Source organism: Hemiscyllium ocellatum, chromosome 33 (genome assembly GCF_020745735.1).
Source record: "Hemiscyllium ocellatum isolate sHemOce1 chromosome 33, sHemOce1.pat.X.cur, whole genome shotgun sequence".
NCBI classification, from domain to species: Eukaryota; Metazoa; Chordata; class Chondrichthyes; order Orectolobiformes; family Hemiscylliidae; genus Hemiscyllium; species Hemiscyllium ocellatum.
In genome coordinates, this window is record NC_083433.1 from 6,416,327 (window position 1) to 6,439,690 (window position 23,364).

At 42.6% G+C, this 23,364-nt stretch overlaps 1 protein-coding gene and 1 pseudogene across 1 annotated transcript; both read right to left on the minus strand.

Moving 5' to 3' along the window:
• Nucleotides 1-2,864: 2,864 nt before the first annotated feature.
• Nucleotides 2,865-6,703, minus strand: LOC132831156 (ferritin heavy chain A-like). Its single transcript, XM_060849160.1, has 4 exons — nucleotides 6,602-6,703; nucleotides 3,869-4,015; nucleotides 3,271-3,396; nucleotides 2,865-3,020 (listed from the first exon to the last, which is right to left on the minus strand). Exons 1-4 carry the CDS (start codon nucleotides 6,701-6,703, stop codon nucleotides 2,865-2,867), a joined length of 531 nt encoding a protein of 176 aa, XP_060705143.1.
• A 2,506-nt stretch (nucleotides 6,704-9,209) lies between these two features.
• On the minus strand, nucleotides 9,210-20,662 carry LOC132831364 (ferritin heavy chain A-like; annotated as a pseudogene).
• Between the last annotated feature and the right edge of the window lie 2,702 nt (nucleotides 20,663-23,364).

A 23,364-nucleotide genomic window follows, 5' to 3' on the forward strand; every position in this document is an offset into this window, starting at 1 on the left:
CACGTGGTCGCTGAATGAACACCAGAGACTTTGATGAATGATTGTGGTGATTGGCTCTGTGGGAATAGATGCTGTTCCTGGTTTACTCTGTGGCTGTCCATCTCTCATAAACCATAGAGAGTCCCCTATTCTTGTTGAGTTAGATATGACGTTTATTTACAACATTAAATATTTATAACAATACACTGCTATAATATCATGATACAACATTGAAGACGAGGTTAAAATAATCTTTCTGCCATGTGTCTCTGTGGATAACTCGGACTGGTGGCAAATGTCAGAACACATGGGCAGAAAAAGTTAAAGAAACCTTTGTAAGTCATTTCTACCTTGTGATGTTGGCATCTTTTGTACATCTTTTATTTTGGCAGGATGAGGTCTATTCCCAACTCAGTAGATTCAACCAATTAAATTGATTTGGCTGAAATTAATTTGACGGTTTGTATTGTTCAAAACAAGGCCATAATTCCTTGCTACTGTCAGGAGTTGATGAAGGTTTGTGTTTTGCTAAAGTCTAGTTCTTCTAAGAATAGTATCTGCCAGACATCTATCATGACAGGTTCTAAATGATGTGGTCCTTCTATTGGCTGTCCTGACTGACAAACTGTTCCAGACTTCATTGGCATGGGTTCTTGCTTTGCCCTTCACACAGTTGGGTTACAACTTGGGCTTCTAGACTTCTGACAGATTTGAGCTCAATCTGCTCATGGAGAGCACAACTTGCACATATCTTTTGAAGGATGGGCACTGCTTTGGTGAGTGAGACAAGCCACATCTGATTTAAAAGTTTGGTGGAGTTGTTCCTGGGGCTTGTCAGAATAGATTTGAACTTGCTACCTTCACCTAGCTGTGCATTAATGGTACATTCTTAATGTTTACCTGGAGGTATTTGAAAAAAGGAGTTGATGGATATATGGATAATGGCAAATTCCAAAACTCTTGCAACTAAATCAGTTTCAGTGAAATCACTTTTCGTATCTCTCCTTCAACCTCTAACTCCAAACTGGCCAATCACTGCCCCTGGCCAGTGACAGTATATATCAGAAATGCCAGAGGAGGTTATCCTTCCCACCCCTACAGTACCCAAAGCCAGAACAGGTTTTACTGTATACCATTCTGTCAGTTAACCGCTGATCCAAAATGTAAGATTGACTCTCTTATTCCAACTGAAGCTCTGACAGAAGGTCAATGGTGTGCCAATCCTTAGTTTATATTGTTGCTTTCCATCCTTCTGATCTTTAAATGGCAGTGTATTTTGCTTTCTTGTAGTTTTGTTGGCTTTTTTTTTCCTGGTTTTGTTAGGTAGATGTCCCAGCCCTTTCTAATAGCAGGTTTTGCTGCTGATGGCATCTATACCAAAAGTGTGATCATATGGTAACAGTTCCTGTTTGCTGTCTCTTCCTTTGTTCTTTGAGAAAAATGACTATTCTAAAGTCTAAGTGTCTGACTCCATCACAAGCTTGTTTGAATAAGTCTCCTGCTGCTCGGAATTCCCTCTAAAGCAGAGGAGGGGTATTATATAGCAGAAACAGACCCGCTGGTCTAACTCATCCATGATGAGCAGATGTCCTAAGTTAACCTAGTCCCATTTGCCAGTATTTGGCCCACATCCCTTTGAACCATTCCTGCTCATACCCACCCAGCTGCCTTTTAAATGTTTGATTAACCCAACCTCCACTTCCTCTGGCAGCTCATTCCACCCTCTGACAAAGCTGCTCTTAGATCCCTCAAGTCTTTTCCCCCCCTCAAACTGATGCTCTCTAGTTTGGGGCTCTGCTACCCTGGGAATAAGTGACTTGACTATTCATCTTATCCATGCCCTCTATGGATTTTAAAAGCTTCCATAAAAAGGTCACCCCACCACCTCTGCTCTGGGAGATAACTTCAGCCTATTCCTACAATTCAAAACCCTGACAGCATTTTAAAATGTCAGAAGATTTACAAAAGTGCAAGAACAGTATCTTTCCTACAGCAAGGAGACTAGTATTAAATTGTCACTTTTGGAATACTGCAGTGTCATATATAACTTTACATCCCAACTCAACACACTGAAGAATGAAAGGAGGCAAACATCTTCACTGACTGACTTTCAAGAAAACAGCAACTTGCACCCTCTAGGTCTGACCAGATTCTCCAGGGCACTACCATTAGATGATACAACTATTGGATTTGTCCAATTTAAATCTCATCCAGATTTAACATTTGCTCTCATCTAAAATGCACACCAATAGCTGGCCTACTTGAATAGGCTTTGTAGCACAGTCATAGCATCCCTATCTCTGGGCTGGGTTCAAGTTCCACCTGCTCCAAGAGGTGTAATAATATCTGCACAAGCTGGTTTGGAACTACATTCAAATGAAAAGCAGAAAAATTTCCAATCCAAAATTCATTCAATTCATACTCCAATTCTGGGATTTAGGGGCTCACCAGTTGCTTGAATTTTTCCAGCTTTCCCAATACCCCTCCGGTGTTACAATCCCAACTCAGTTGGTCCTTTTGATGAGAACATTTGGCCCATAAACCATCCCTGACCCTTCACTTTTGGTGAAAAAATGTTCCTTCCTTCAGGCCATTGGGTCCACCCAAGGTAGATGTAGAATCCAGCAGCTGACCACCTTCCCAAGGGCAACTAGGGACCAGCAATGGTCAGGATGAACAGTGAAACCCAGATCCCAGTGTGGCAATGTCTTAGAACAGAATGATCACAAGCTGCTGCACAGCTTCTAGCTAGTGCTAATCCAGAAAATAAGACAAACCTGCTCCATATTGGACTAGTTTATTCACACTTTGTACAGGACAGTGAGTTGCTTCTACAGGTCTCCCATTTTATAAATATCACAAGCAGATCATTCCCTGCAGTCAGCTCAGTCACTCTCCCCCAGGCTGAGCCTGTCAAACAGGTACTCTCCCAGGCCATTCTCAGGGGCTCCCAGTCTCTTCAGGTTGGTGATGTGATCTCCCAGCTTCTTGATCATCTTCACTTGCTCATCCAAGTAGTGCCTCTCCAGGAAGTCACACAGCTGGGGAAAAAGGGAAAGGAGGTTTTAGATAATAGAGTTATCACTCACTTGGAACAAGAACAGCTGATATGGATGCTGGTCTAGTACAGGTGTTATATAATCAGACTGAATCCCAACAGGAATAATTGTTGGTTTAGTCAGCCACAACAGCCCTCAAGGGGATAGCTGTCAGATCAAAGCAAGACCTTTCATCAAAAGGCTACTGATGAGCCTCAAGCTGCCACACCAGAAGTCCACATTGTCAACTCACATGAGGGTCCGTGTGGCCAGAGGAGAGTTTGTGCAGATCCAGCAGACTCTGGTTCACATCCTTCTCCATCTGCAGAGCTCTCTGCATTGCCTCCAGACCATTGCCCCACTCATCCTGCTCTGGCTTCTGGAGGGAAGAGAAGCAGATGTTTCAATGGATTGAAAAAACATGTAAAGAAGCAGCCACAAGGCAACAAAGCCATGGTCATCAGGAACCATACAGATTTTAGAAGCAAGAACAGGCCAATCAGCCCATTGCTCTGCTATCAACTACAGCCAGGTCAATCAAGTGTAGTTAATTCAATTGTAGAACATTGAATAAATAATGGTTCATGGCTTAACTACTTTTCAGAAACTATCTCCACAATATTAAATCTGGTGCTGTTTGGGAGGATCCTGGCCCTCATGTCTTCCTCAGCTCAGTCCGAGGGGAGGTTTCAGAAAAAGCAATCTATTTTTAAGTCCCTCCCATCAGGGAGGGACACCCTTTCAAATTTTAATCCAGTTAAGTGCACTCATGAACTGAGTAAATACAGTTAACTCTTCAGTGCTTGAAAAAAAAAGACTTGACTCAAACCACACATTCCATCAAACCCAACCTTGACATCCTGCAGGAGGACTCGGCCTCCACGTTTATTCTGGAATTCCATCAGTTTCTCAGCGTGTTCCCGTTCCTCATGGGACTGCTCCTTGAAGAACTCAGCAAAGTGACGCAGGGCAACATCATCCCGGTCAAAGTAAGAGAACTACAGATGGATGAAAAAGAAAAATGAGGTCAGTCTTCATCTATTGAGAATTTGACAATACTTGTGGGTTACTATAAATACTTTGTTCCCAATTAAGAATGTGTTTTTGCCAAGTAACTGATTGTCATGTTGGCAATTCTAAATACCTAACATACAGGATTCAGCTAGGTGGTGAAACAGAGGGCATAAGTTCAAGCTGAGGGGAATGATTTACTAGGGACCTGAGAAGGTGGTGTGTTTGTAGAATGAGCTGCCAGATGAAGTGATGGCTGCAGACACAGCTACATTTAAGTAGTTAGACGAATAGGAAAGGCTTACAGGGAAATGTGCAAAATGCAGGCAAATGGGGCTAGTTCAGTTTGGGAAACTGTTGGCATAAACAATTTGGCTTAAGTCTGTTTGAGCTGCATGATCACGGTTTAGATAGAATCTTGTAAAAACAGCTAAGAACAATCTTATGCTCAACATTAACTTGTTAACTCCTAGCAAAAGCAACAAGACAGGACTAAGCATTATTCAATTAGAAGTGAAAACCAATCAGTTACAACATTAAAACTGGATCCCTTTCCAGTTGGCTAAGTTTGACTTATACTACTTCAGTTATTGGAAAATGTGCTTAGAGGCCAGTTCCTGGGAATTTCTATAAACACCAACCAGGAATAATATTTAATAATTCACTGGAAAGTGTTTATAGCAATACCCTGAAACCAATTCCTTGACCTAGAGAAATCCTATTTAAACATGGTGTTGCAGTTATACAGGGAAGTATTGGGACAGTTCTTCATGGAGATTAGGTAGATTTTCAAAACAATTCAGTACAGGCTGGATAGATTAATGTAGGAGAAGCTGCTCCACTCAAGTGGGCAGAAGTAATATTCAAAAGAAATAAGGTTTTCTGCATTTAACCCTTAGGTTGGTATGAAATGTCCTACCTACAAGGGTTGGAGACATGTTCAGGAGAGCATCAGATTATTTGGATTTAAATATCTTGTGCAGGGGTGGCAAGAGATTGAGAGAGGAAGTGCTACTCTGTACTGTTGCAGTACAGAAAGGCTCATCAGCCCATGAGCTTGTGCTCCATGAGATTCAATTTTAATGACATTTGCAATTTTCTGTTTCTAGGTACAGGAACTGTCAGGAAACAGGGGTATGGTCTATTCTATTTCTGAAAGAATAGAACAGACAAGTGGAAGACTGATAGCCCTGCACAGATCCTAGAGAGGGGAGAATATGGGACAAACCCCTTCTGCCAGATAAGGTGTACACATTCTTACATGGGAAGAAAGTCTCAATCTGGAGAAACCTCCGGTGTTGTCAGAATCTGATGATCCATTACATTATGAAAGCTTTCATAATGGGCTAGGAGCTTACAAATGAAAGCAACAAGGGTCAGGTTTGAGTCTGTGGTGTCCAATGATAACAAGCCAGAGTTGGGAAATTAAAGGGTAAAGCATCTTTAGTGTAAGCAAACAGTAGAAAAACAGAACAGAATTCAAAATTGGTAGCTCACTATACAATCCAATATCCTGGCTTTAAAAGAGATAATTGATTAGTCTGATGAAGACTGAGTGCACCAAAAGTCTCCTTCCTATAACACCTCAGCAGGTGAGTAAGTGGCAGAAGGAGAAAACAATGGACTTTTGTACTAAAACTCCTTCAGCATTCAATTTACAGCTAACTATCTTTTCCTTAGAGCTTAGTGGCAGATGAAAAGTCTCCCAAGTAACTTGGAGTTATCACATCATATAAAGGCATTCTCAGGAAATTTCAGTAGATTTACTACTGGAGTAGGGAATGTGGGGAAGGAACACAATGACAGGTAATGCATTAAGCTGAAGAAAAACAAAAGCAAAATGGGATCATTCACACTGAAGGCATTGAACTCAACAAGGCAACAGACAAGTGCCTAGTCTGGAGATGAGATCTTGTCCCTCCAATTTGGGAGGTGATTCACTGGAGCAATGCAGGACACTGGTGTTAAAGTGGTCAACTACAGGAAGGTCAAGGGGTTAAGCTCACACACAGACTAAAGACATCAATTCTGAAGAGTCACTGAGTTTCAAACTAGAGCTTATTCTCCCTCCAGATACTGCCTGACCCACTGATTTCCAGTACTGATTCTAACATTTGCAATAGTTTGCTCCCTCTTTCCTTACAGGAAATGGGTGAACAGGTTTACACATTTAAAGATAACTAGGATGTTAAAAACCTCAACTTAGTTTGAAATTTAAACACTTGAGAACATAGCAGTTACAGAGGAGGGGTCAGACTTATTTTCAGTGTACAGGTTATCCTGCTACAAAATGCACTTCATCAAGTTCACTAACAATTCAATTGAGGACACTTTCTAAAGTGTTTAGAAAAAAATGGCATTTGCATAACAGTTACATCACAAACACTAAATGCTGGTTCTAAAAAGCAAGGTTTTTCTACAACCAGTTTACTCAAGAATACAACCATCACATCACAGGGGACGAATTTGCACCTAGTCACTACCAAAGGCCACAGAAGTGCACCCTCAACCAATCTACTCAGATTAAGGAGTAATCTTCATTTTAAAGTAAAATCCAAACATGCAAGCCTCACCATGGAGAGGTAAACATAGGAGGAATAGAGCTCCAGGTTGATCTGCTTGTTAACAGCATCCTCACAGTCCTTGTGGTAGTTCTGACACACTTGGGAGGCCATCTTCACTATTCCTGCTCACTGTCACCCACACAACTCTAAAACTGAACCTCACTCCCTCTAGCTCTTATATTTATCCTCCTGGGACATCCTGCACCCAACCAGGGAGAGATATCACCAATGATTGATAATCCCTGATCGCCAATCAGGAATTTCGCATCAATCCAGGAACTAATTTAAGATAGGGAGTATGTAACAGCCTGAGCCAATCAGGGCAGTGAAAAACAAGTAGCCTCCCATAATTTGGATCACAGAAACAGGAAGAGGCCATTCAACTGGATCCAGGTCAGTTTGTATTTTAACTCTGTGTAACCAATGTTTCTTCCAAATCCCGTTACTCCCTTACTTAACAAATGGTCACCAATGTCAGTTTGAAATGTTCAATCGATTCTATGTTCATTTAAGGTTTTGAGAGAGCGATGTCCAGATTCATGGTATTCTGTGTGTGAAGAAGGGAAGGAAACCCCTGTGCTCTACTCCTTCACTAATGTCATTTCTAAACATGACTGTCAGGCCCTTGTACAGATCCTGGGAAAGATTGATATAGTTTTGCTATTTGAAGTAAATAGCCATTAGCTCTCCTGTATCTCCCACACCCTGACCAATTCCAAACCATTTCTGATGGTTTCCTTCAATCCCACATGCTTCACTTTCTTAGAGTGAAGTGATGGACTCTTGTCTGCAATGGCATTTAGTTGCTGTGACTTTCCTCAAGTTGAAACTGATAGAATTCTCTAAATCAGAGTTTCCCGATATATCTCAGGAAATTCAATCCTGTAGACAATGTGGAGTACAATTGCATCGGTGTTCTCCCATCTCTAGATGAACTGATACACCTCTCGTCAGATCCAGAAGAGGTCAGTGATACGGAGATTGATCGCAGCAGTTGAAGGATATTGACCTGCACCAGATAGTCTGCAGTGAATCTGTGAATCACACAAGTTGGTGAAATGGAAAGTACGTTGATGAGATTCCTCTACTAGAATTCCAGTGCTCCCATTGTTATTGTGTTTCAAGTAGAACCTTTTCTTGCTAATGACAAGAATCACCAAGTCTAATATTCTGTTCCTTCTGCCAATGTTGAGTTTATTTTGAAAAGTATTTGAAGACAAGATTTAACACTTGAAAGGTGGAGAGTCTCAGTCTGTAACCTGACTCTTTCTGCATTTTTTCATCCTGGCCCTTGGAGAGAACAGGTGCAGGTAATAGTGCTCCACATTTGGTAACTCACGTGAGGGGCACCTTAACATGATCAATGCTTGGCCATGTAAACAGGTCAAAACAAAACCTTATCATTTTGTGAGCAACAGACAAAAGAACAGGAGACAGTTAGCTATTTGACCACTACAACTGGCTTCGCTGTGCGACAAGACCACGTCTAATGCGGTCACATCTACGATAGTGTTTGTAAATAACCGAGGGTTTGCTAGAGAGGGGGAAGGTAGAGATCTCAAGTGGGGCCACGAGCTGAAATTGAGGGAATTGCATGTTGTAAGGCAGCAGTGGCCATAGTGGAATTGGTGGTGTAACAGCTGTACCCCTGCTCTGAGACCATTTAAACTTGAAAACAAAGGGGAGAACAGGGAAGAGCTTGGGAAGCATTGAGGGAGGAAATAACGGTGGAGGATTTCCATCCAGCAGCGATACTCAACTCTTGCACAGGAGTATGTCAGCCCACCAAGCTCATGGAAGAACTATTTTCTATAATCCAGTAGAATTGTGGAATGATTGTTAAGCTTGTGATTCCTGTGAACTCAAAACACTGACCTCAGCCCACCTACTTCTGTTGACCTTTCACCTCTGCTATGAAGAGCATACCTCAAATCATTTGACACTTTAAATTCCTCAAGACGCCAATCAAAAAAAATGATTGATGAGGATAGTATAGAGGGAATATATTCTATCTAACCCTGTTCTGGGAGAGGCGGATAGGGATAGAACTAAGTTTTTTTTCTTTTAAAAAAAAAGGTAAAGCAAAGCAAAAGTGACTTTCACTTCAATAAAGGCAACTACTTTTATCCAGGTTTATGTTGGACCGGTCCTGGGAATGTTCGGTAGAAAGTGTCCCAGCAGCTTTTTCTTAACAGGAGTAAGAGGGAGTTCCATCCTCTATGCTTAGCTCAGTGATGTGTTTCATAACATTGTATGTTAACCCAGGTTGATTTAGATCATGATCCTAAAAACATCCCATTGCAATATAAAAACACACTGATGCTGCAAAAATTTGAGATCAACAATTGTAGAATCGATCATTTTTCCTCAACCCCACCCACGCTGCTCTAGTTTAGTTCAGAATAGCCACAGGAAACAAAGTGTTAGGTCAGGAAGGCCAAAAGCTGTTAAAGATTCCATGAATGCAATTTATACAGCTTGCAATCCTGGATCCCTTGCCAGGTACTGAACTACACAGTCATAAGTGTTTCAGATATTTATTTCCATATCCAGCAAGACAAAAGCAGAACAGTTTACACTTCAACTTCATGGTCAGCACTAGTGTTCCAAATCCCACTCAGCTCAGGGTGAGCCTGTCAAACAGGTACTCTCCCAGGCCATTCTCAGGGGCTCCCAGTCTCTTCAGGTTGGTGAGGTGATCTCCCAGCTTCTTGATCATCTTCACTTGCTCATCCAAGTAGTGCCTCTCCAGGAAATCACACAGCTGAAGGGGAGGGTGATAGAGCATTTATTTCAGACAGACATAATTGAATTAGTTTTAGTTTCTGCTGGTTATAGGTACAACAGCTGGCTATCTACAAGAACAGGCTAAAACTGCCTCCTTAGCTATGCTAAAGGCAGAGCAAACTAAACTTGCACGCAAGTGTCAAGCTAATTCTATTTAACTAGGAATAAATCCCATAGTTAGTTATTTACAACACAAACTCAACACCAACATGAATCAGATTGTTAACAGTTAACAAATGGCATTTACTCCAAAACAAGCCTACACAGCCCTAGACCAACATGGAGTGCAGGGCAGATTCCAATATCACCTTCAACACCACTGACAATTCAGCCATCAGGAACTCACATGAGGGTCAGTGTGGCCAGAGGAGAGTTTGTGCAGATCCAGCAGACTCTGGTTCACATCCTTCTCCATCTGCAGAGCTCTCTGCATTGCCTCCAGACCATTGCCCCACTCATCCTGCTCTGGCTTCTGGAGGGGGGTGGGGACAAAAAAAAAGACATGCTTCACTCAATATGAAAAGGGAACCGAAGTGCAATGGAAATAAGTGAAAGGCAATGTGTGCCATATAGCATTACACCAAAGGAATTTATGTTACAAACTGTTTAGTGATGTAGGATGATAGACCAACCTTGACATCCTGCAGGAGGACTCGGCCTCCACGTTTATTCTGGAATTCCATCAGTTTCTCAGTGTGTTCCCGTTCCTCATGGGACTGCTCCTTGAAGAACTCAGCAAAGTGATGCAGGGCAACATCATCCCGGTCAAAGAAAGAGGACTGGGGAAGGAGAGAAGAGGGCAGAGTCAGGGAAGCTCCAGATCTCACCCACTGAGAACCGCACTAAGACCTTGTCTGGCTGGTTTTCAGCTTAAAAAAAGAATGAAGTACATAAATGGTACAGAGGAAATAGGAATATATTGAGGAAGTTAAGTGTTCAGAACTAGAGATCTGAGTTTAGGAATATAAAAAAGTGGTATTTTTCAAGAGACTAAAAAAAACTTAGATTGAGATGCAAAATTAGAAGGTAGGAGTTTGTCATTGACTATTTAAAAAAGAAGATTATTCAGCAGAGTTACTGGTTATCCAGAGAAAACTTGTAGAATACAAACCAAGTGAACATGTCTTACTAAAGTTGGTCATATTTTCAGGTAAAAAGTGAGGTCTGCAGATGCTGGAGATCACAGTTGAAAATGTGTTGCTGGTTAAAGCACAGCAGGTTAGGCAACATCCAAGGAATAGGAAATTCAACATTTTGGGCATAAGCCCTTCATCAGGAATGAGAATATTTTCAGGGGCCATATGACCTTGTCATCCATTCACATAAGCAAAGGAGATCATTTATCCCAATAAAATAAAAATGTCTCCAACTGTGAGCCCTATTTTGATATGGGGAAAATGGGCAAGCCCTCAGCACTGAGTGCACTAGGAATGGGAGCTAACCTGTTGCAGCTTGTACCCATCACCTCAATAGCCATTATTTCCTCATTGGAGGGAAAAGTAAAATCCCAACTCCCATTTCAGGAAGCCCTGATTTAACAGGGAGCCTAAAATTAGGATACTCAATCCAAGTCACAAATTAGAAACCCTTTCACCAAAACCATTAGTCAGTCAGTCAAGAGAAAGATCTTTTCACATTGAAGTAAAAATGCAAGATGTTGTCATGGAAGCCAGGATGAAGGCCAACACAAGAAGATTTTATTCTTTTAGAAACAGAAAGAGGGCTCAAATAGTTAGTATTTCACTAAATTAAATCACCCAATTGATTGGAGTCAAAGTTGAATTAAAAAAAGGTTTACACATCATGAAAAGCCATCTTCCAAGAGGCTTGAGTGAACCTTGGATTTAATGACAATATAAAACTTAGAATAAAACCACATTTAGAATATAGACAAGTCAGTCAATTAACAAGGCAACCAAAAACACTTAGCATTAATCACTTGAGTGGATAAGTGATTAGTAGAGGGAAAAGATATTCAAAAGTCAACACTTTTGATTGAAAGAAATTCTACCAATCCAAAATTAGATTAAAAGATGATTGCTGCCATATTGTCCATCCCCAGTTGCTTGTGGCAGGGTGGGGAGAAAGAACAGACTATCAAGTCCACAAGCCTCACCATAGAGAGGTAAACATAGGAGGAATAGAGCTCCAGGTTGATCTGCTTGTTAACAGCATCCTCACAGTCCTTGTGGTAGTTCTGACACACTTGGGCAGCCATCTTCACTATTCCTGCTCACTGTCACCTAGACAACTTTAGACCTGAGCCTCTCTCCCTGAGCTCTTGTATTTATCCTCCTGGGACACCCTGCACTCAGCCAGGGAATGGCAGCACCAATGATGATTGACAATCCCTGACACAATCAGGAATCCCCATGAGTTTAGGAACCAATGAAGGGCATAGGGGTGGAGTGAGATACACAGAGCCAATCAGAGCTTTGAAATGGAGGCAGATTTGGATCATTCAGTGATTGTCACTGAGGAACAGGAGGAGGATGTTTGTCTCTGTCAGCCTGTGCTGCCATTTAATGATATCATGGCTGGTCTGTTGCTTCCTGCCCCTGTCCACATTGGTCCTGCATTCCCTTCACACCATTAACCAACAAGCACCTAACTATCTCAGATCTGAACAGATTATTTGCTCCCAATGTTTCTGGGAAAGAGATTCCTTTTCATGAGGAGATGATTCCTAGCAACTGCACTGAACGGTCACATGATCATTATAGCATTCTACTCCTTGGTCACGGTGCAATAATTTCTCTCCATCTGTCTCCTCAAACCCATTCGTTATTTTCCAAACCTCGAGTATAGTCACCCGTTAATCTTCGATACTCAAGTCCACTGTTTGCAAAGGGTCCTCACAATTTAAGCCTTTCAGCCCTGGTATCATTCCGGTGAATCTACACTGTAGGGGGATGATGGTATTGTCACTGAGCCAGTCACTGAGAGGCTCAGATTAACACCATGAGGACATGAGTTCAAATCCCACCATGGCAGCTGGGTAGAATTTAACTTCAATTAATTAATCTGGAATACAAAGCAAGTCTCAGTGATGGTGCTCACGAGAACAATTGCTATTTGTCATAGAAATTCATCTGGTTCAGTGATATCCCTTAGCGAAAGAAATCTGCTTTGGCCTATCTGTGACTACAGACCCACAGCAATGTTGGTCATTCTTGACTTGCCTCGGAGATGGTCAGAAATCTTTTAGTTAGCAGGGATTAGCCTTCCAAGCGACATACTCTTCCATGAAATCAATTTTAAAAGCATGCTCCAAGGTCAATGTATCAATACTGAATACAATTCTGCAGATGAGGTTTGCCCAGCACTTTCCACAACTGTAACACAACCTTCATGGGTGATACTGTGGCTCAGTGGTTAGCACTGCTGTCTCACAGGGACCAGGTTCGATTCCACCCTCGGGCAACAGTGTGTAAGGTTTGCAAGTTCTCCATGTGCCTACGTGGGTCCCCTCCAGGTGCCCTGGTTTCCTCCCACAGTCCAAAGATGTGCATGTTAGGTGGATTGGTTGAGGATGCGTTAAGGGCGAGGATAGTTAAGGGCGGTACGGTGGCACAAGGGTGACACGGTGGCACAGTGGTTAGCACTGCTGCCTCCCAGCACCAGAGACCCGGGTTCAATTCCTGCCTCAGGCAACTGTCTGTGTGGAGTTTGCACATTCTCCCTGTGTCTGCGTGGGTTTCCTCCCACAGTCCAAAAACGTGCAGGTTAGGTGAATTGGCCATGGGAAATTGCCCATTGTGTTGGGTGCATGAGCCAGTGGGAAACGAGTCTGGGTGGGTTACTCTTCGGAGGGTTGGTGTTGAATTGTTGGGCCAAAGGGCCTGTTTCCACACTGTAAGTAATCTAATCATGCTCTTCAGAGGATTGGTGTGGACATGATGGGCTGAATGGCCTGCCTCTATGCTGCCTTGCAATGAAGACTGTAATGCAATTAGCATTTTAAAATCATCTCTTTTGCTCTCCACAAGTTTTAATAGTTTCTGCACACAGGTCCCCAACTCTCTCTGTGCCTGTTTCTCACCTAGCTCCTCCACTTCCAAACCACTCTGATTTCTCCGTCTTGGTCTTCCTCAGATTAAATTCTATTGATCAATATTGTCCACTCACTATATTAGTGTCCTCTGCTTCAGTGTGGCAGAGGCAGGATCCACAGAAGTGTTCAAGAGAGCACTGGGCAATTAAACAGGAACAACAGACCAGGTGACAGGGAAAGGGCAGGAGAAGGTTAAATGCTCAGAGAGCTGGTGCAAATGTGATGGGCAGAATAGCCTTCTTCTGAATCATAACAATTCTATCAGTGATATTTACTAGCTCACCTCATTAGGAAACATGGATATGTATCTCTATTTCTTCATTGGTGTCATTTAGAAATACAGTATAATGAAAGGCTGAGATTCCTGGAGGAGAGATGACTAATCCCCTCCTGCCCATTGGAGTACACAACCTACTCCCAGCTCCCATCTCTGAACCAATTCCTAATAATCTTGTGTAACAGCCTTACTCATTATGTAAGGTGTGTTGGTTTCCTTGGACTTTCTTTAGAGCTTCCTGATCTTCAGCTTTTCTGACTTCCTCCTTCTGAAATCATCACATTTGGGTTGCAATAAACCCCACCCACTTTAACCCTTTCAGAACCAGTACCTCACCAACATCAAGCAGAGTTTGTCTATTGTTAACTGGAGTCTATCAGATCCCCTCTGTCTTCTAAACTCAAGGGTATACAAGCGCAGTTACTCCAGTCTTTCAGCGTAAAGTAATCCCACCATTCCAGGAATTGTTCTCCTGAACCTACACTGCACTCCCTCAATAGCCGAATGTCTTTCTTCAAATTTGGAGACCAGAACTGCATACAATACTCCAGGCGTGGTCTCCAGGCCCTGTGCAGCTGCAGCCAAACCTCTGTTTCTATACTCAATCCCTCATGTTATGAAGGGCAGCATGCTATTAGCCTTCTTCACTACCTGCTGTACCTGCATGCTTACCTTCATTGACTGGTGTACAAGAACACCCAGATCTCTTTGTACTGCCCCTTTACCTAAATTGATTCCATTTAATCAAAGAAACTCCTCAGGATTCCCAAACCAGCCCCAATAACAGCATTCATACATTGATCCCTAACTGAAAGGGACTGACTGTCTTTCAGAAAGTCTGCAGTGAATGTGTAACCACCAATACATTGTAAGGTAAGATGTTATATGTGGAATGTGTGCATGGTTTGGCTAATTACAAATATTTCTGCATTTCCTCAAATTTAAAGTGAAGACTTTAATGACTAGATTTGCTGTTTATTGCATGTCAGCCTGTCCAAAGACAAGTAAAGTGCTAGTGTAAATACAGTACTCCCAAAATGGGATCCTTTTATGACAATCTTAATAAATCACACCTTGCATCCCCTCTGTCCTGACAGAGGAGTCTGAAGTAGATCCTCACAGAATAAGGAGAAACAGGATTATAGGAGTGTCAGTCTCCCTTGTCAAATTTATGACACTCCATTAGATTCCCTACAGAGTGAACACAGGCACTTTGACCCAACAAGTCCACACTGACCCTGAGGAGTATCCTATCCAAACCCACTACTTGGCATTTCCCCTAGCTAATACATCTAACCTACACATCCCTGACAGTATTAGCAATTTAGTATTAGCCAATTCACCTCCCCTGCACAGCTTTGGATTGTGGGAGAAAACCCACAGACTACATATGCTTAAAACCCCTACCCCTGCTGGGGTAAGGTAGGCCATTTAAGCTTGCTCCACCACTGTGCAAAAGTTGTAATCTCAATTTCCCCAGTCAGGCCCTCACCCTCTTATCCCTTCAGCTTTAAAAGGACAGTGGCAGTGACTACCTTTGCATCTATCAAAAACAGGGTTGGTTGACAAACTGTCACTATGACATTTTCAGAGGGTCTGTCTTACCTCAATGACCTAGCTTTGGGTTAGTCAACACAAGTGAAACAGCCTTTCAGGAATCTACACTATGAAAAAGTTCTATTCAGAAACATATCCTTCTAGACATTTCACCCTCTAAACTTGATTTTATACAAGCCTAGCCTTCCTGGCCCCCCCCACCCCTGCCAAAAAAGCAGCTATTACTTGCAGCAAGTCAGAGGTAGAACCTCGTGGCCTCTCTAACATGAAGTTATAACAAGTAGTATTTACTGCAAAAAGTCAAGATGGACAGTACTCCAATTTTAGAACATCTAGCTGAGGCCCTGATCAACTGCAGTGACATGTCATTGACAATCACTTGGTTTTGACATGGACACCAAATAGTACCATTGAGCTTAAGCACATGCACTAGATCTGCAGACAATACTGGGCATCAGAAAGCCCATCTCTACTACAGAGTTAAGGTCTGCAGTTTCCTTTTATTTAAAAAGGAAATGTTCTTCCTGACAGCACTTCATAACAACTAACTCCCCTCAATACTGAGCTAGAGGTGTGTCCACTCATTTACCCTGAATGGAGTTTATTCTTCCCTCCCTCTTGACATTCCTATCCATCTGTTCCAAGGAATTTGGCTACCATAAAAGGTTCACTCCTTACATCTAACTTGTGGGACATGGACAAACAGTAACCAATCCTCAGACATCGGGCAGAACAGTCATGGTCAGGTCAGTTAGGCAAATTAATTCATTCCGTTCAAAATGTTGGCTATGGTTATAAAACCAGAAATATTGATTAAATGATAAATTGTTTATTTCTATATCCAGTAGAAGCGAAGCAGTATTGGATTTTGAGAAAAATATTCCAGAATCCCACTCAGCTCAGGGTGAGCCTGTCAAACAGGTACTCTCCCAGGCCATTCTCAGGGGCTCCCAGTCTCTTCAGGTTGGTGATGTGATCTCCCAGCTTCTTGATCATCTTCACTTGCTCATCCAAGTAGTGCCTCTCCAGGAAGTCACACAGCTGGAAGGGAAAATGAGGGAGCATACTTTATTCAAAACAGCATAGATCTCTGCACTATGTCAGTGCAAATTGTTACATTTAACCTTAAGGACCAACTCCATATCACCTTCAGCTGATAATGCATGACATGAGAAACTCACATGAGGGTCAGTGTGGCCAGAGGAGAGTTTGTGCAGATCCAGCAGACTCTGGTTCACATCCTTCTCCATCTGCAGAGCTCTCTGCATTGCCTCCAGACCATTGCCCCACTCATCCTGCTCTGGCTTCTGGAGGAAGGGAACAAAGTTTTAGTCTATTTAAAAATAAAAACTCCCATGGATATTATAACTAGAAGACTGCCTTTTAAAAATAAATGGCAAAGGCAGAAACATTGTATTCTCAGACTACCACCTTCAAAATCTTTAATATCAATGAGGGAAGATTCAGGGTTTGATCAGGCCCCTTCAAATGTGGAACCTGTGTCTTACAGCAGTCACCTACCATGTCCTGACATTTGAAGGTCTACACATACATTGTGTACTTCATTTGACAGTAAGTAAGTGTGATGTTAAATAGTTAGAATGCCTGAGTGTGAGCAGCAAGTCAGGGTGGATTGGAAAAGTTGGGTTCAGAAATAGGAAATTCAGGAGTTGGAGCAGTCAGCATTAGGAGATTGTGGTGCTGGAAAAGTACAGGTCAGGTGGTATCAAGCAAAAGCCCTTTAATCAGTAATCCTGTACTTTTCCAACACCACAATCTTGTGTTGATCTGCAGTCCTCACTTTTCACCCAGAGCAAGGAGATTGACAGGTATTGCTCACATGTAGAGTTAGGTGACATTTATTGCTTTAATGTCAGCAAAGTAACTTGCTTACTTTGATTAGAACCGCAATTCATATTTAAATGAGACTGAGGGATGACTGGTGTAAAATATTCCACAACCCAAATAGTTCCTACTGAAGTAAGGATTCACATGTACAACTCCCATCTACACTAAAGTGAATGGCCCAGACCATTGGAAACATCTGGACCTATGTTTCAATCACCAGGATGATGTGTACTATTTCCACTAATCAGTCCAATTAAGCCATACAAATTCCAATCCAATTTCCCCATTAAAGAGCCCCTGGTGAAATCTTTAATGCCATCCTATCCATTCAGGTAGATACCATGTTTTCCACACTTGGTTTCTTCAACTAAACCCTTGGAGCTTGGTTTTGTTGTGCAGAAGAAACATTCTGCATCCTGACAAATTGTGTCCATTAGATCCACTCCCACAGGAGTCAAAAAAGTGATTAATTTGAATTAAAAACCCCAACTAAGTTTTGAAGTGAATGCACTCGCAAATACATGTAGCAGTAATATAATAGGTTAGCACAGCTGTTAGTAATGCTGCCTTATCACTAGAGACCCAGATTCAACTCCACTCTTGGGAGAAGATGATTTGTGTTTGAATTACTAACAAAGGATTGATGAAGGCAAGTGGTAGACGTGATCTATATGGACATAAAGCATTAACAAGGTTTCCCATGGGAGACTGGTTAGCAAGGTTAGATCTCATGGAATACAAGAACTAACCATTTGGATACAAAGTGGTCTTGGAGTAAGACAGAGGGTGGCGGAGGGTCATTTTTCCAGACTGGAGGCCAGTGACCATGGAGTGCAACAGGGATTGGTGCTGGGTCCATTATTTTTCGTCATTTATAGAAATGATTTGGATGTGAACATAGGAGGCATAGTTAGTAAGCTTGCAGATGACACCAAAATTGGTGGGGTCATGGACAAAAGGTTACATCAGGATCTTGACCAGATGGGCCAATGGGCAGAGGAGTGGCAAATGGAGTTTAATTCAGATAAATGAGAGGTGCTGCATTATGGGAAATCAAATCTTAGTAGGATTAATACAATTAATAGCAAGGTCCTTGGGAGTGTTGCCAAAAACAATCTTAAAGTGCAGCTCCTTGAAAGTGGGAGTTGCAGGTAGTTAGGATAGGGAAGGTGGTGTTTGGTATACTTTCCTTTATTGGTCAGTATTGAGTACAGGGGTTGGGAGATCATGTTGTAGCTGTACAGGACATTGGTTAGGCCACTGTTGGAATATTAATTGCAATTCTGATTTCCTTCCCATCAGAAAGATGTTGTGAAGCCTGAAAGGGTTCAGAAAAGATTTACAAGGATGTTGCCAGGGTTGGAGGATTGGAGCTATAGGGAGAGGCTGAATAAACTGGGGCTGTTTTCCCTGGAGTGTCAGAGGCTGAGGGGTGATTTAGATGTACAAAATTGGGGAGCATGGATAGGGTAAATAGCCAAAGTCTTTTCCCCAGGGTAGGGGAGTCCAAAACTAGAGGGTATAGTTTCAGGTGAAAGGAAAGATTTAAAAGGGATGTGAGGGTGGTGCATGTATAGAATGAACTGCCAGAGGAAGTGGTTGAGGCTGGTACAATTACAACATTTAAAACACATCTGAATGGGTATATGAATAGGAAGGGTTTGAGGGATATGGGCTGGGTGCTGGCAAGTGGGATATCTGGTCAGCATGGACTGGTTGGACCGAAGGGTCTTTCAGTGCTGTATGACCTTATAGTTGTCGTGAGCGTTCATGTTCTCCCCATGTCTGCATACATCTCTAAAGACTTGCAGCTTCGGTGGTCTAGCTATGGGAAATGCAGCTTTATAGGCTGGTGAGTGGGTTGACATGCACTTAGAGTCCACACAGACTAATGGGCAGAATGGCCTGCTTCCACACTATAGGGATTCTATGGATAACCATTCCAAATGGAAAACTTAGACCCACTTCTGAGGGAACAAGGTCTAAAATCCAACCTTGACATCCTGCAGGAGGACTCAGCCTCCACGTTTATTCTGGAATTCCATCAGTTTCTCAGCGTGTTCCCGTTCCTCATGGGACTGCTCCTTGAAGAACTCAGCAAACTGATGCAGGGCAACATCATCCCGGTCAAAGTAAGAGGACTGGGTGGGGTAGAAAGAGGGGAAGAATCAAGTTAGAACAGACACCAGAAACCAAAATGCTAAGCATATTACCCATTCTCTGCCTAGAATTAAAGCTAACCAAAATAAAAACTTCATTTTTTGAAAGAGCTACTGGCTTATGAACAGCTTTAAAAAAATTTGAATATGTTGCAAAGGCCTTCCCTGCAATTGCCTGGTCAGGTTAGAAAGTGGTATCTGTTAATAATCCAGAAACAATTTAAGCTCTTCTTATTAGATTCCCTACAGCATGGGAACAGGCCCTTCGACCCAACAAATCCACACTGACCCTCCAGAGAGCAAGACATCCTGACCCAGTCCCCTACATTTACCTCTGACTCAGACCTAACACAATGGTCAATGTAGCACAGCCAATTCACCTGAGCTGCATATCTTTGCATTGTGGGAGGAAGCACACACAGACACAGGGAGAATGTGCAAACTCCCCACAGACACCCAGGATGGGACTCCAGCCCAGGTCCCTGGCACTGGGAGGCAGCAGTGCTCACCACTGAGCCACCATACCACCCCAGATTTACTGTAACCTTTCAGCTTTGTCTATTTAGTAATCAGGAGGTCTTCCTTCCCTTACTACAGGAAAGCAGAAGGAAGGGACAGTTAATCATAAAGAGCAATTTAACTCTTAGAATTACCTCTTCATGCAGGAGGTTAGATTTCAGCATACTCATTTAGGAAGGAGAAATTAAAACAGCTTTCCCCACAGTTGACACAGTTACATTCAGTTTTCAAAAAGTTAGGTGACCAGTTGTATGCATTAAAATAGTTGTGCTTAATGCACATGAGGTAGAAGTTTAAAAACATTTCAGAGGAGGATAGTGTCATTGCAGAGCAGAGATCAGCCTGCTAGTTCAGCCAATTTATTCTGCAGAAGGTTACAGAAATACATCCTAGACTACAAGTCACTGATCAAACAACTACCTGCTCAGAATTCAGTGAAATAGATTAGATTCCCTACAGTGTGGAAACCAGCCCAGCCAGTCCACACTGACCCCCTGAAGAATAACCCACCCAGACCCATTTCCCTCTGACTAATACACCTAAAACTAGGATCAATTTAGCACAGCCAATTCACCTAACCCACACATCTTTGGGCTGTGGAAGGAAACCTGAGCACTCAGGAAACCCACACAGACAGACAGCCTCCCAAGGCTAGAATCAAACCTGGGACCCTAGTGCTATGAGGCAGCAGTGCTAACCACTGAGCCACCATGCCACCCATTATAGTAATCATTTTCAAATGAGGATCCAACAGATACAAGTCTCACCATGGAGAGGTAAACATAGGAGGAATAGAGCTCCAGGTTGATCTGTTTGTTAACAGCATCCTCACAGTCCTTGTGGTAGTTCTGACACACTTGTGAGGCCATTTTCACACTTACTAACAGAAGGGAAACTCAAACAACAAACTAACAGTAGCTGCTAGGAGCCTAGGATTTATACCAATGGGAATCCTGTGATTGGCTATTGGGGATTACCAATCAGGAAACTCCTGTGAATCCCGGTACTAATTAGAGAGAGGTACTGGGGGGAGCTATGTACAAACCAGAGCCAATCAGCGCAGTGTAAAACTAAGCAGGGTTTTTTAAACAATTTAGGACCATGGGAACAGGAGGAAGCCATTCAAGCCCTCTGACCTGTTCCACTATTTAACCACACCTTGGTTAGTTTTCATTTCTATTCCACATAAACCACCCTCTTCCAGATCGCAGAATCATAGAATTCCAACACAAATTCACCGAAAATCCTCAGACAACACCTTCCAAATCCACAACCATCTAGAAGGACAAGGGCAACACAATTCATGGGAAAACCACTCACAGGTTTCCCTCTGGGCTACCCACCATCCTGGCTTGGAAATATATGCTGTCCCTTCAATGTCACTGGGTCAAAATCCTGGAGTTCCCTCCCTAAGGGCATTGTGGGTCAACCTACAGGACATGGACTGCAACGGTTCAAGAAGGCAGGTCACCCCCACCTTCTCAAGGGGGCAACTAGGGACGGGCATACATGCTGGGCTAGCCTACTGACATCCAATTCCCACAAGTAAACATAAAGAAATTTCAGTGTCAAAGGAGACCGTTCGGCCAAATGTGCTCATCTCTTGCCTTTTCTCCATATCCCTGCACACTGCTACTGTCCCAATGCTCTCTTGAATGTTTCAATTGAACCTGCCTCCGCACATTTCCAGGAAGCCCGTTCCATAGCCTAACTACTTTCTGCGTAAAAGTGTTTTTCTCACGTCACTCTTGCTCTGTTTCTACATTGCTTTAACTATCCCTTCACCCATTTACATAACAACAGCCAACAACCTCCGACTGAAATGTTGAATTGATTCCCAAGGAGTTGGGAGAGCAAGGTTTACATTTTCAGTATCGTGCCTGTGTCTGAGGAAGTGTTTCTGAACACCACCCCTAATGAATGGGCTCTAACCTTTAGGTTATGCTGGAGGTTTAGTGGGGATTTGAGGAAAACATTTGTTACCCAGAGGGTGGGTGGACTGCCAGGCAGGGGCATAGAGATGAGAAATGCCACAACCTTTAAAAAGTACATGAAGGAACACAAAGTGTAATTACGTTCAAGTCCACTGGCTAATTGCTGGAAAGTGGGATGAGTGTAGACAGGTTAGCACAGACCCGATGGAACGAAGGGCCTCTTCTGTGTTGAGAGATTGTGTGACTCGAACATCTAGCTCTTTGTATTCCAGGCTTTTCCACTAGATTTTGTAATTTCTCTGGATCAGTCCCACCACCTCTTCAGTTCCTCACTTGTCACAGTTTAACTGATTTCTCTTTCTCGTTCCAAAGCGGAAAGCTTCACTCTTCCTCACGTTGAGTCCTGTCTGTTCGTTTTAACAATGTTTTGTTGCAAACTTTCAGCTCCCAGCCTCCCAGAAACGTGGACATACATCTCTCTGTTCCCCTTCATCTAAATTGATCTATCAATGTGAAACTGAAGCCCATACAGAGATCGCTGGGAGGGAGAGACAAATTTTGACAAAGTTAGCAGCCATGCCCTCTATCCCTGCCCTTCCTGATTCCCAACCACGTCCAAAAGGGATCTTCCTATTCAATGTGCACACAGCCTTCCTAATTATCTCATCAGCAATAAAATCGATTTTAGTTGCTTTGACTTTCCTCAATCTGATAGCATCAGTCATCCAGATCAGAACTCCCCAATTCATCAGTGTTTGACAAGTTTGTCAATGGATATTTCTCCCTATATACTTAATGTTGAATACAATGACATCTATACAATGGCATCTGAACTGGTTCACCTGCTGTCAGATCCAGAAGAGGGCAGGGTTACTGATATTGATCACAACTGTCCAAGGATATGGATCTGTACTAGATCCACTGCACAATCTAAACCAACTAATCACATTGTAGAGATGGACAGTACAGTTATGAGATGCTTCTGTTTAAAGAATGTTATTTCCATTGTTGTTGTTTCATGTGGAGCTTGATCCTGACCATCTCAGGATCTCTACTATCCATCCCTTCTCCAATGGAGGAGTCTATTGTATTTGAGGTAAGATATTAAAAATATGAACACATGCACCATTTCAGACAGCAGTCCATGTTTCCTGCCTTTCTACAGCCAGGAGGGTATCAGCCCTGGACAGTAGAGTGCAGGAAATTGACAAAAAAAAAAGTAAATCTGCACTTAAACTCCAGAGTCACAGCAGTGCAGCCCTGGATGTATTTAGGCCAGACCAGGTAAGGACAGCAGATTACATTCCTGATGATACTGTCTTAGTGAAAGAAAGATGGGTGTTTCATCTTTGATTAAAAAGCCCCATGAGCTGCTGTTGTGTGTTGCTGAAAACTTCAATAAGCTTAACACATGGAGGAAGATTGACCAAACTAAGTCTAAGAAGGGCAAGAAACTTAATGTTTAAACAGGCTCTTATGGTGCTGTTGTCATGTCCCTTCCCTGGGGGAGGATGTCCAGGTACAAGCCCCACCTGCTTCAGGTGTGGAAAAACCCTGAACAGGGCAATTAGGGAAAAAAAAAGGGTCGAAGCAAATTAAAAAGGTTTTACATGTCAGGCTGCTAAGAACCATAGATA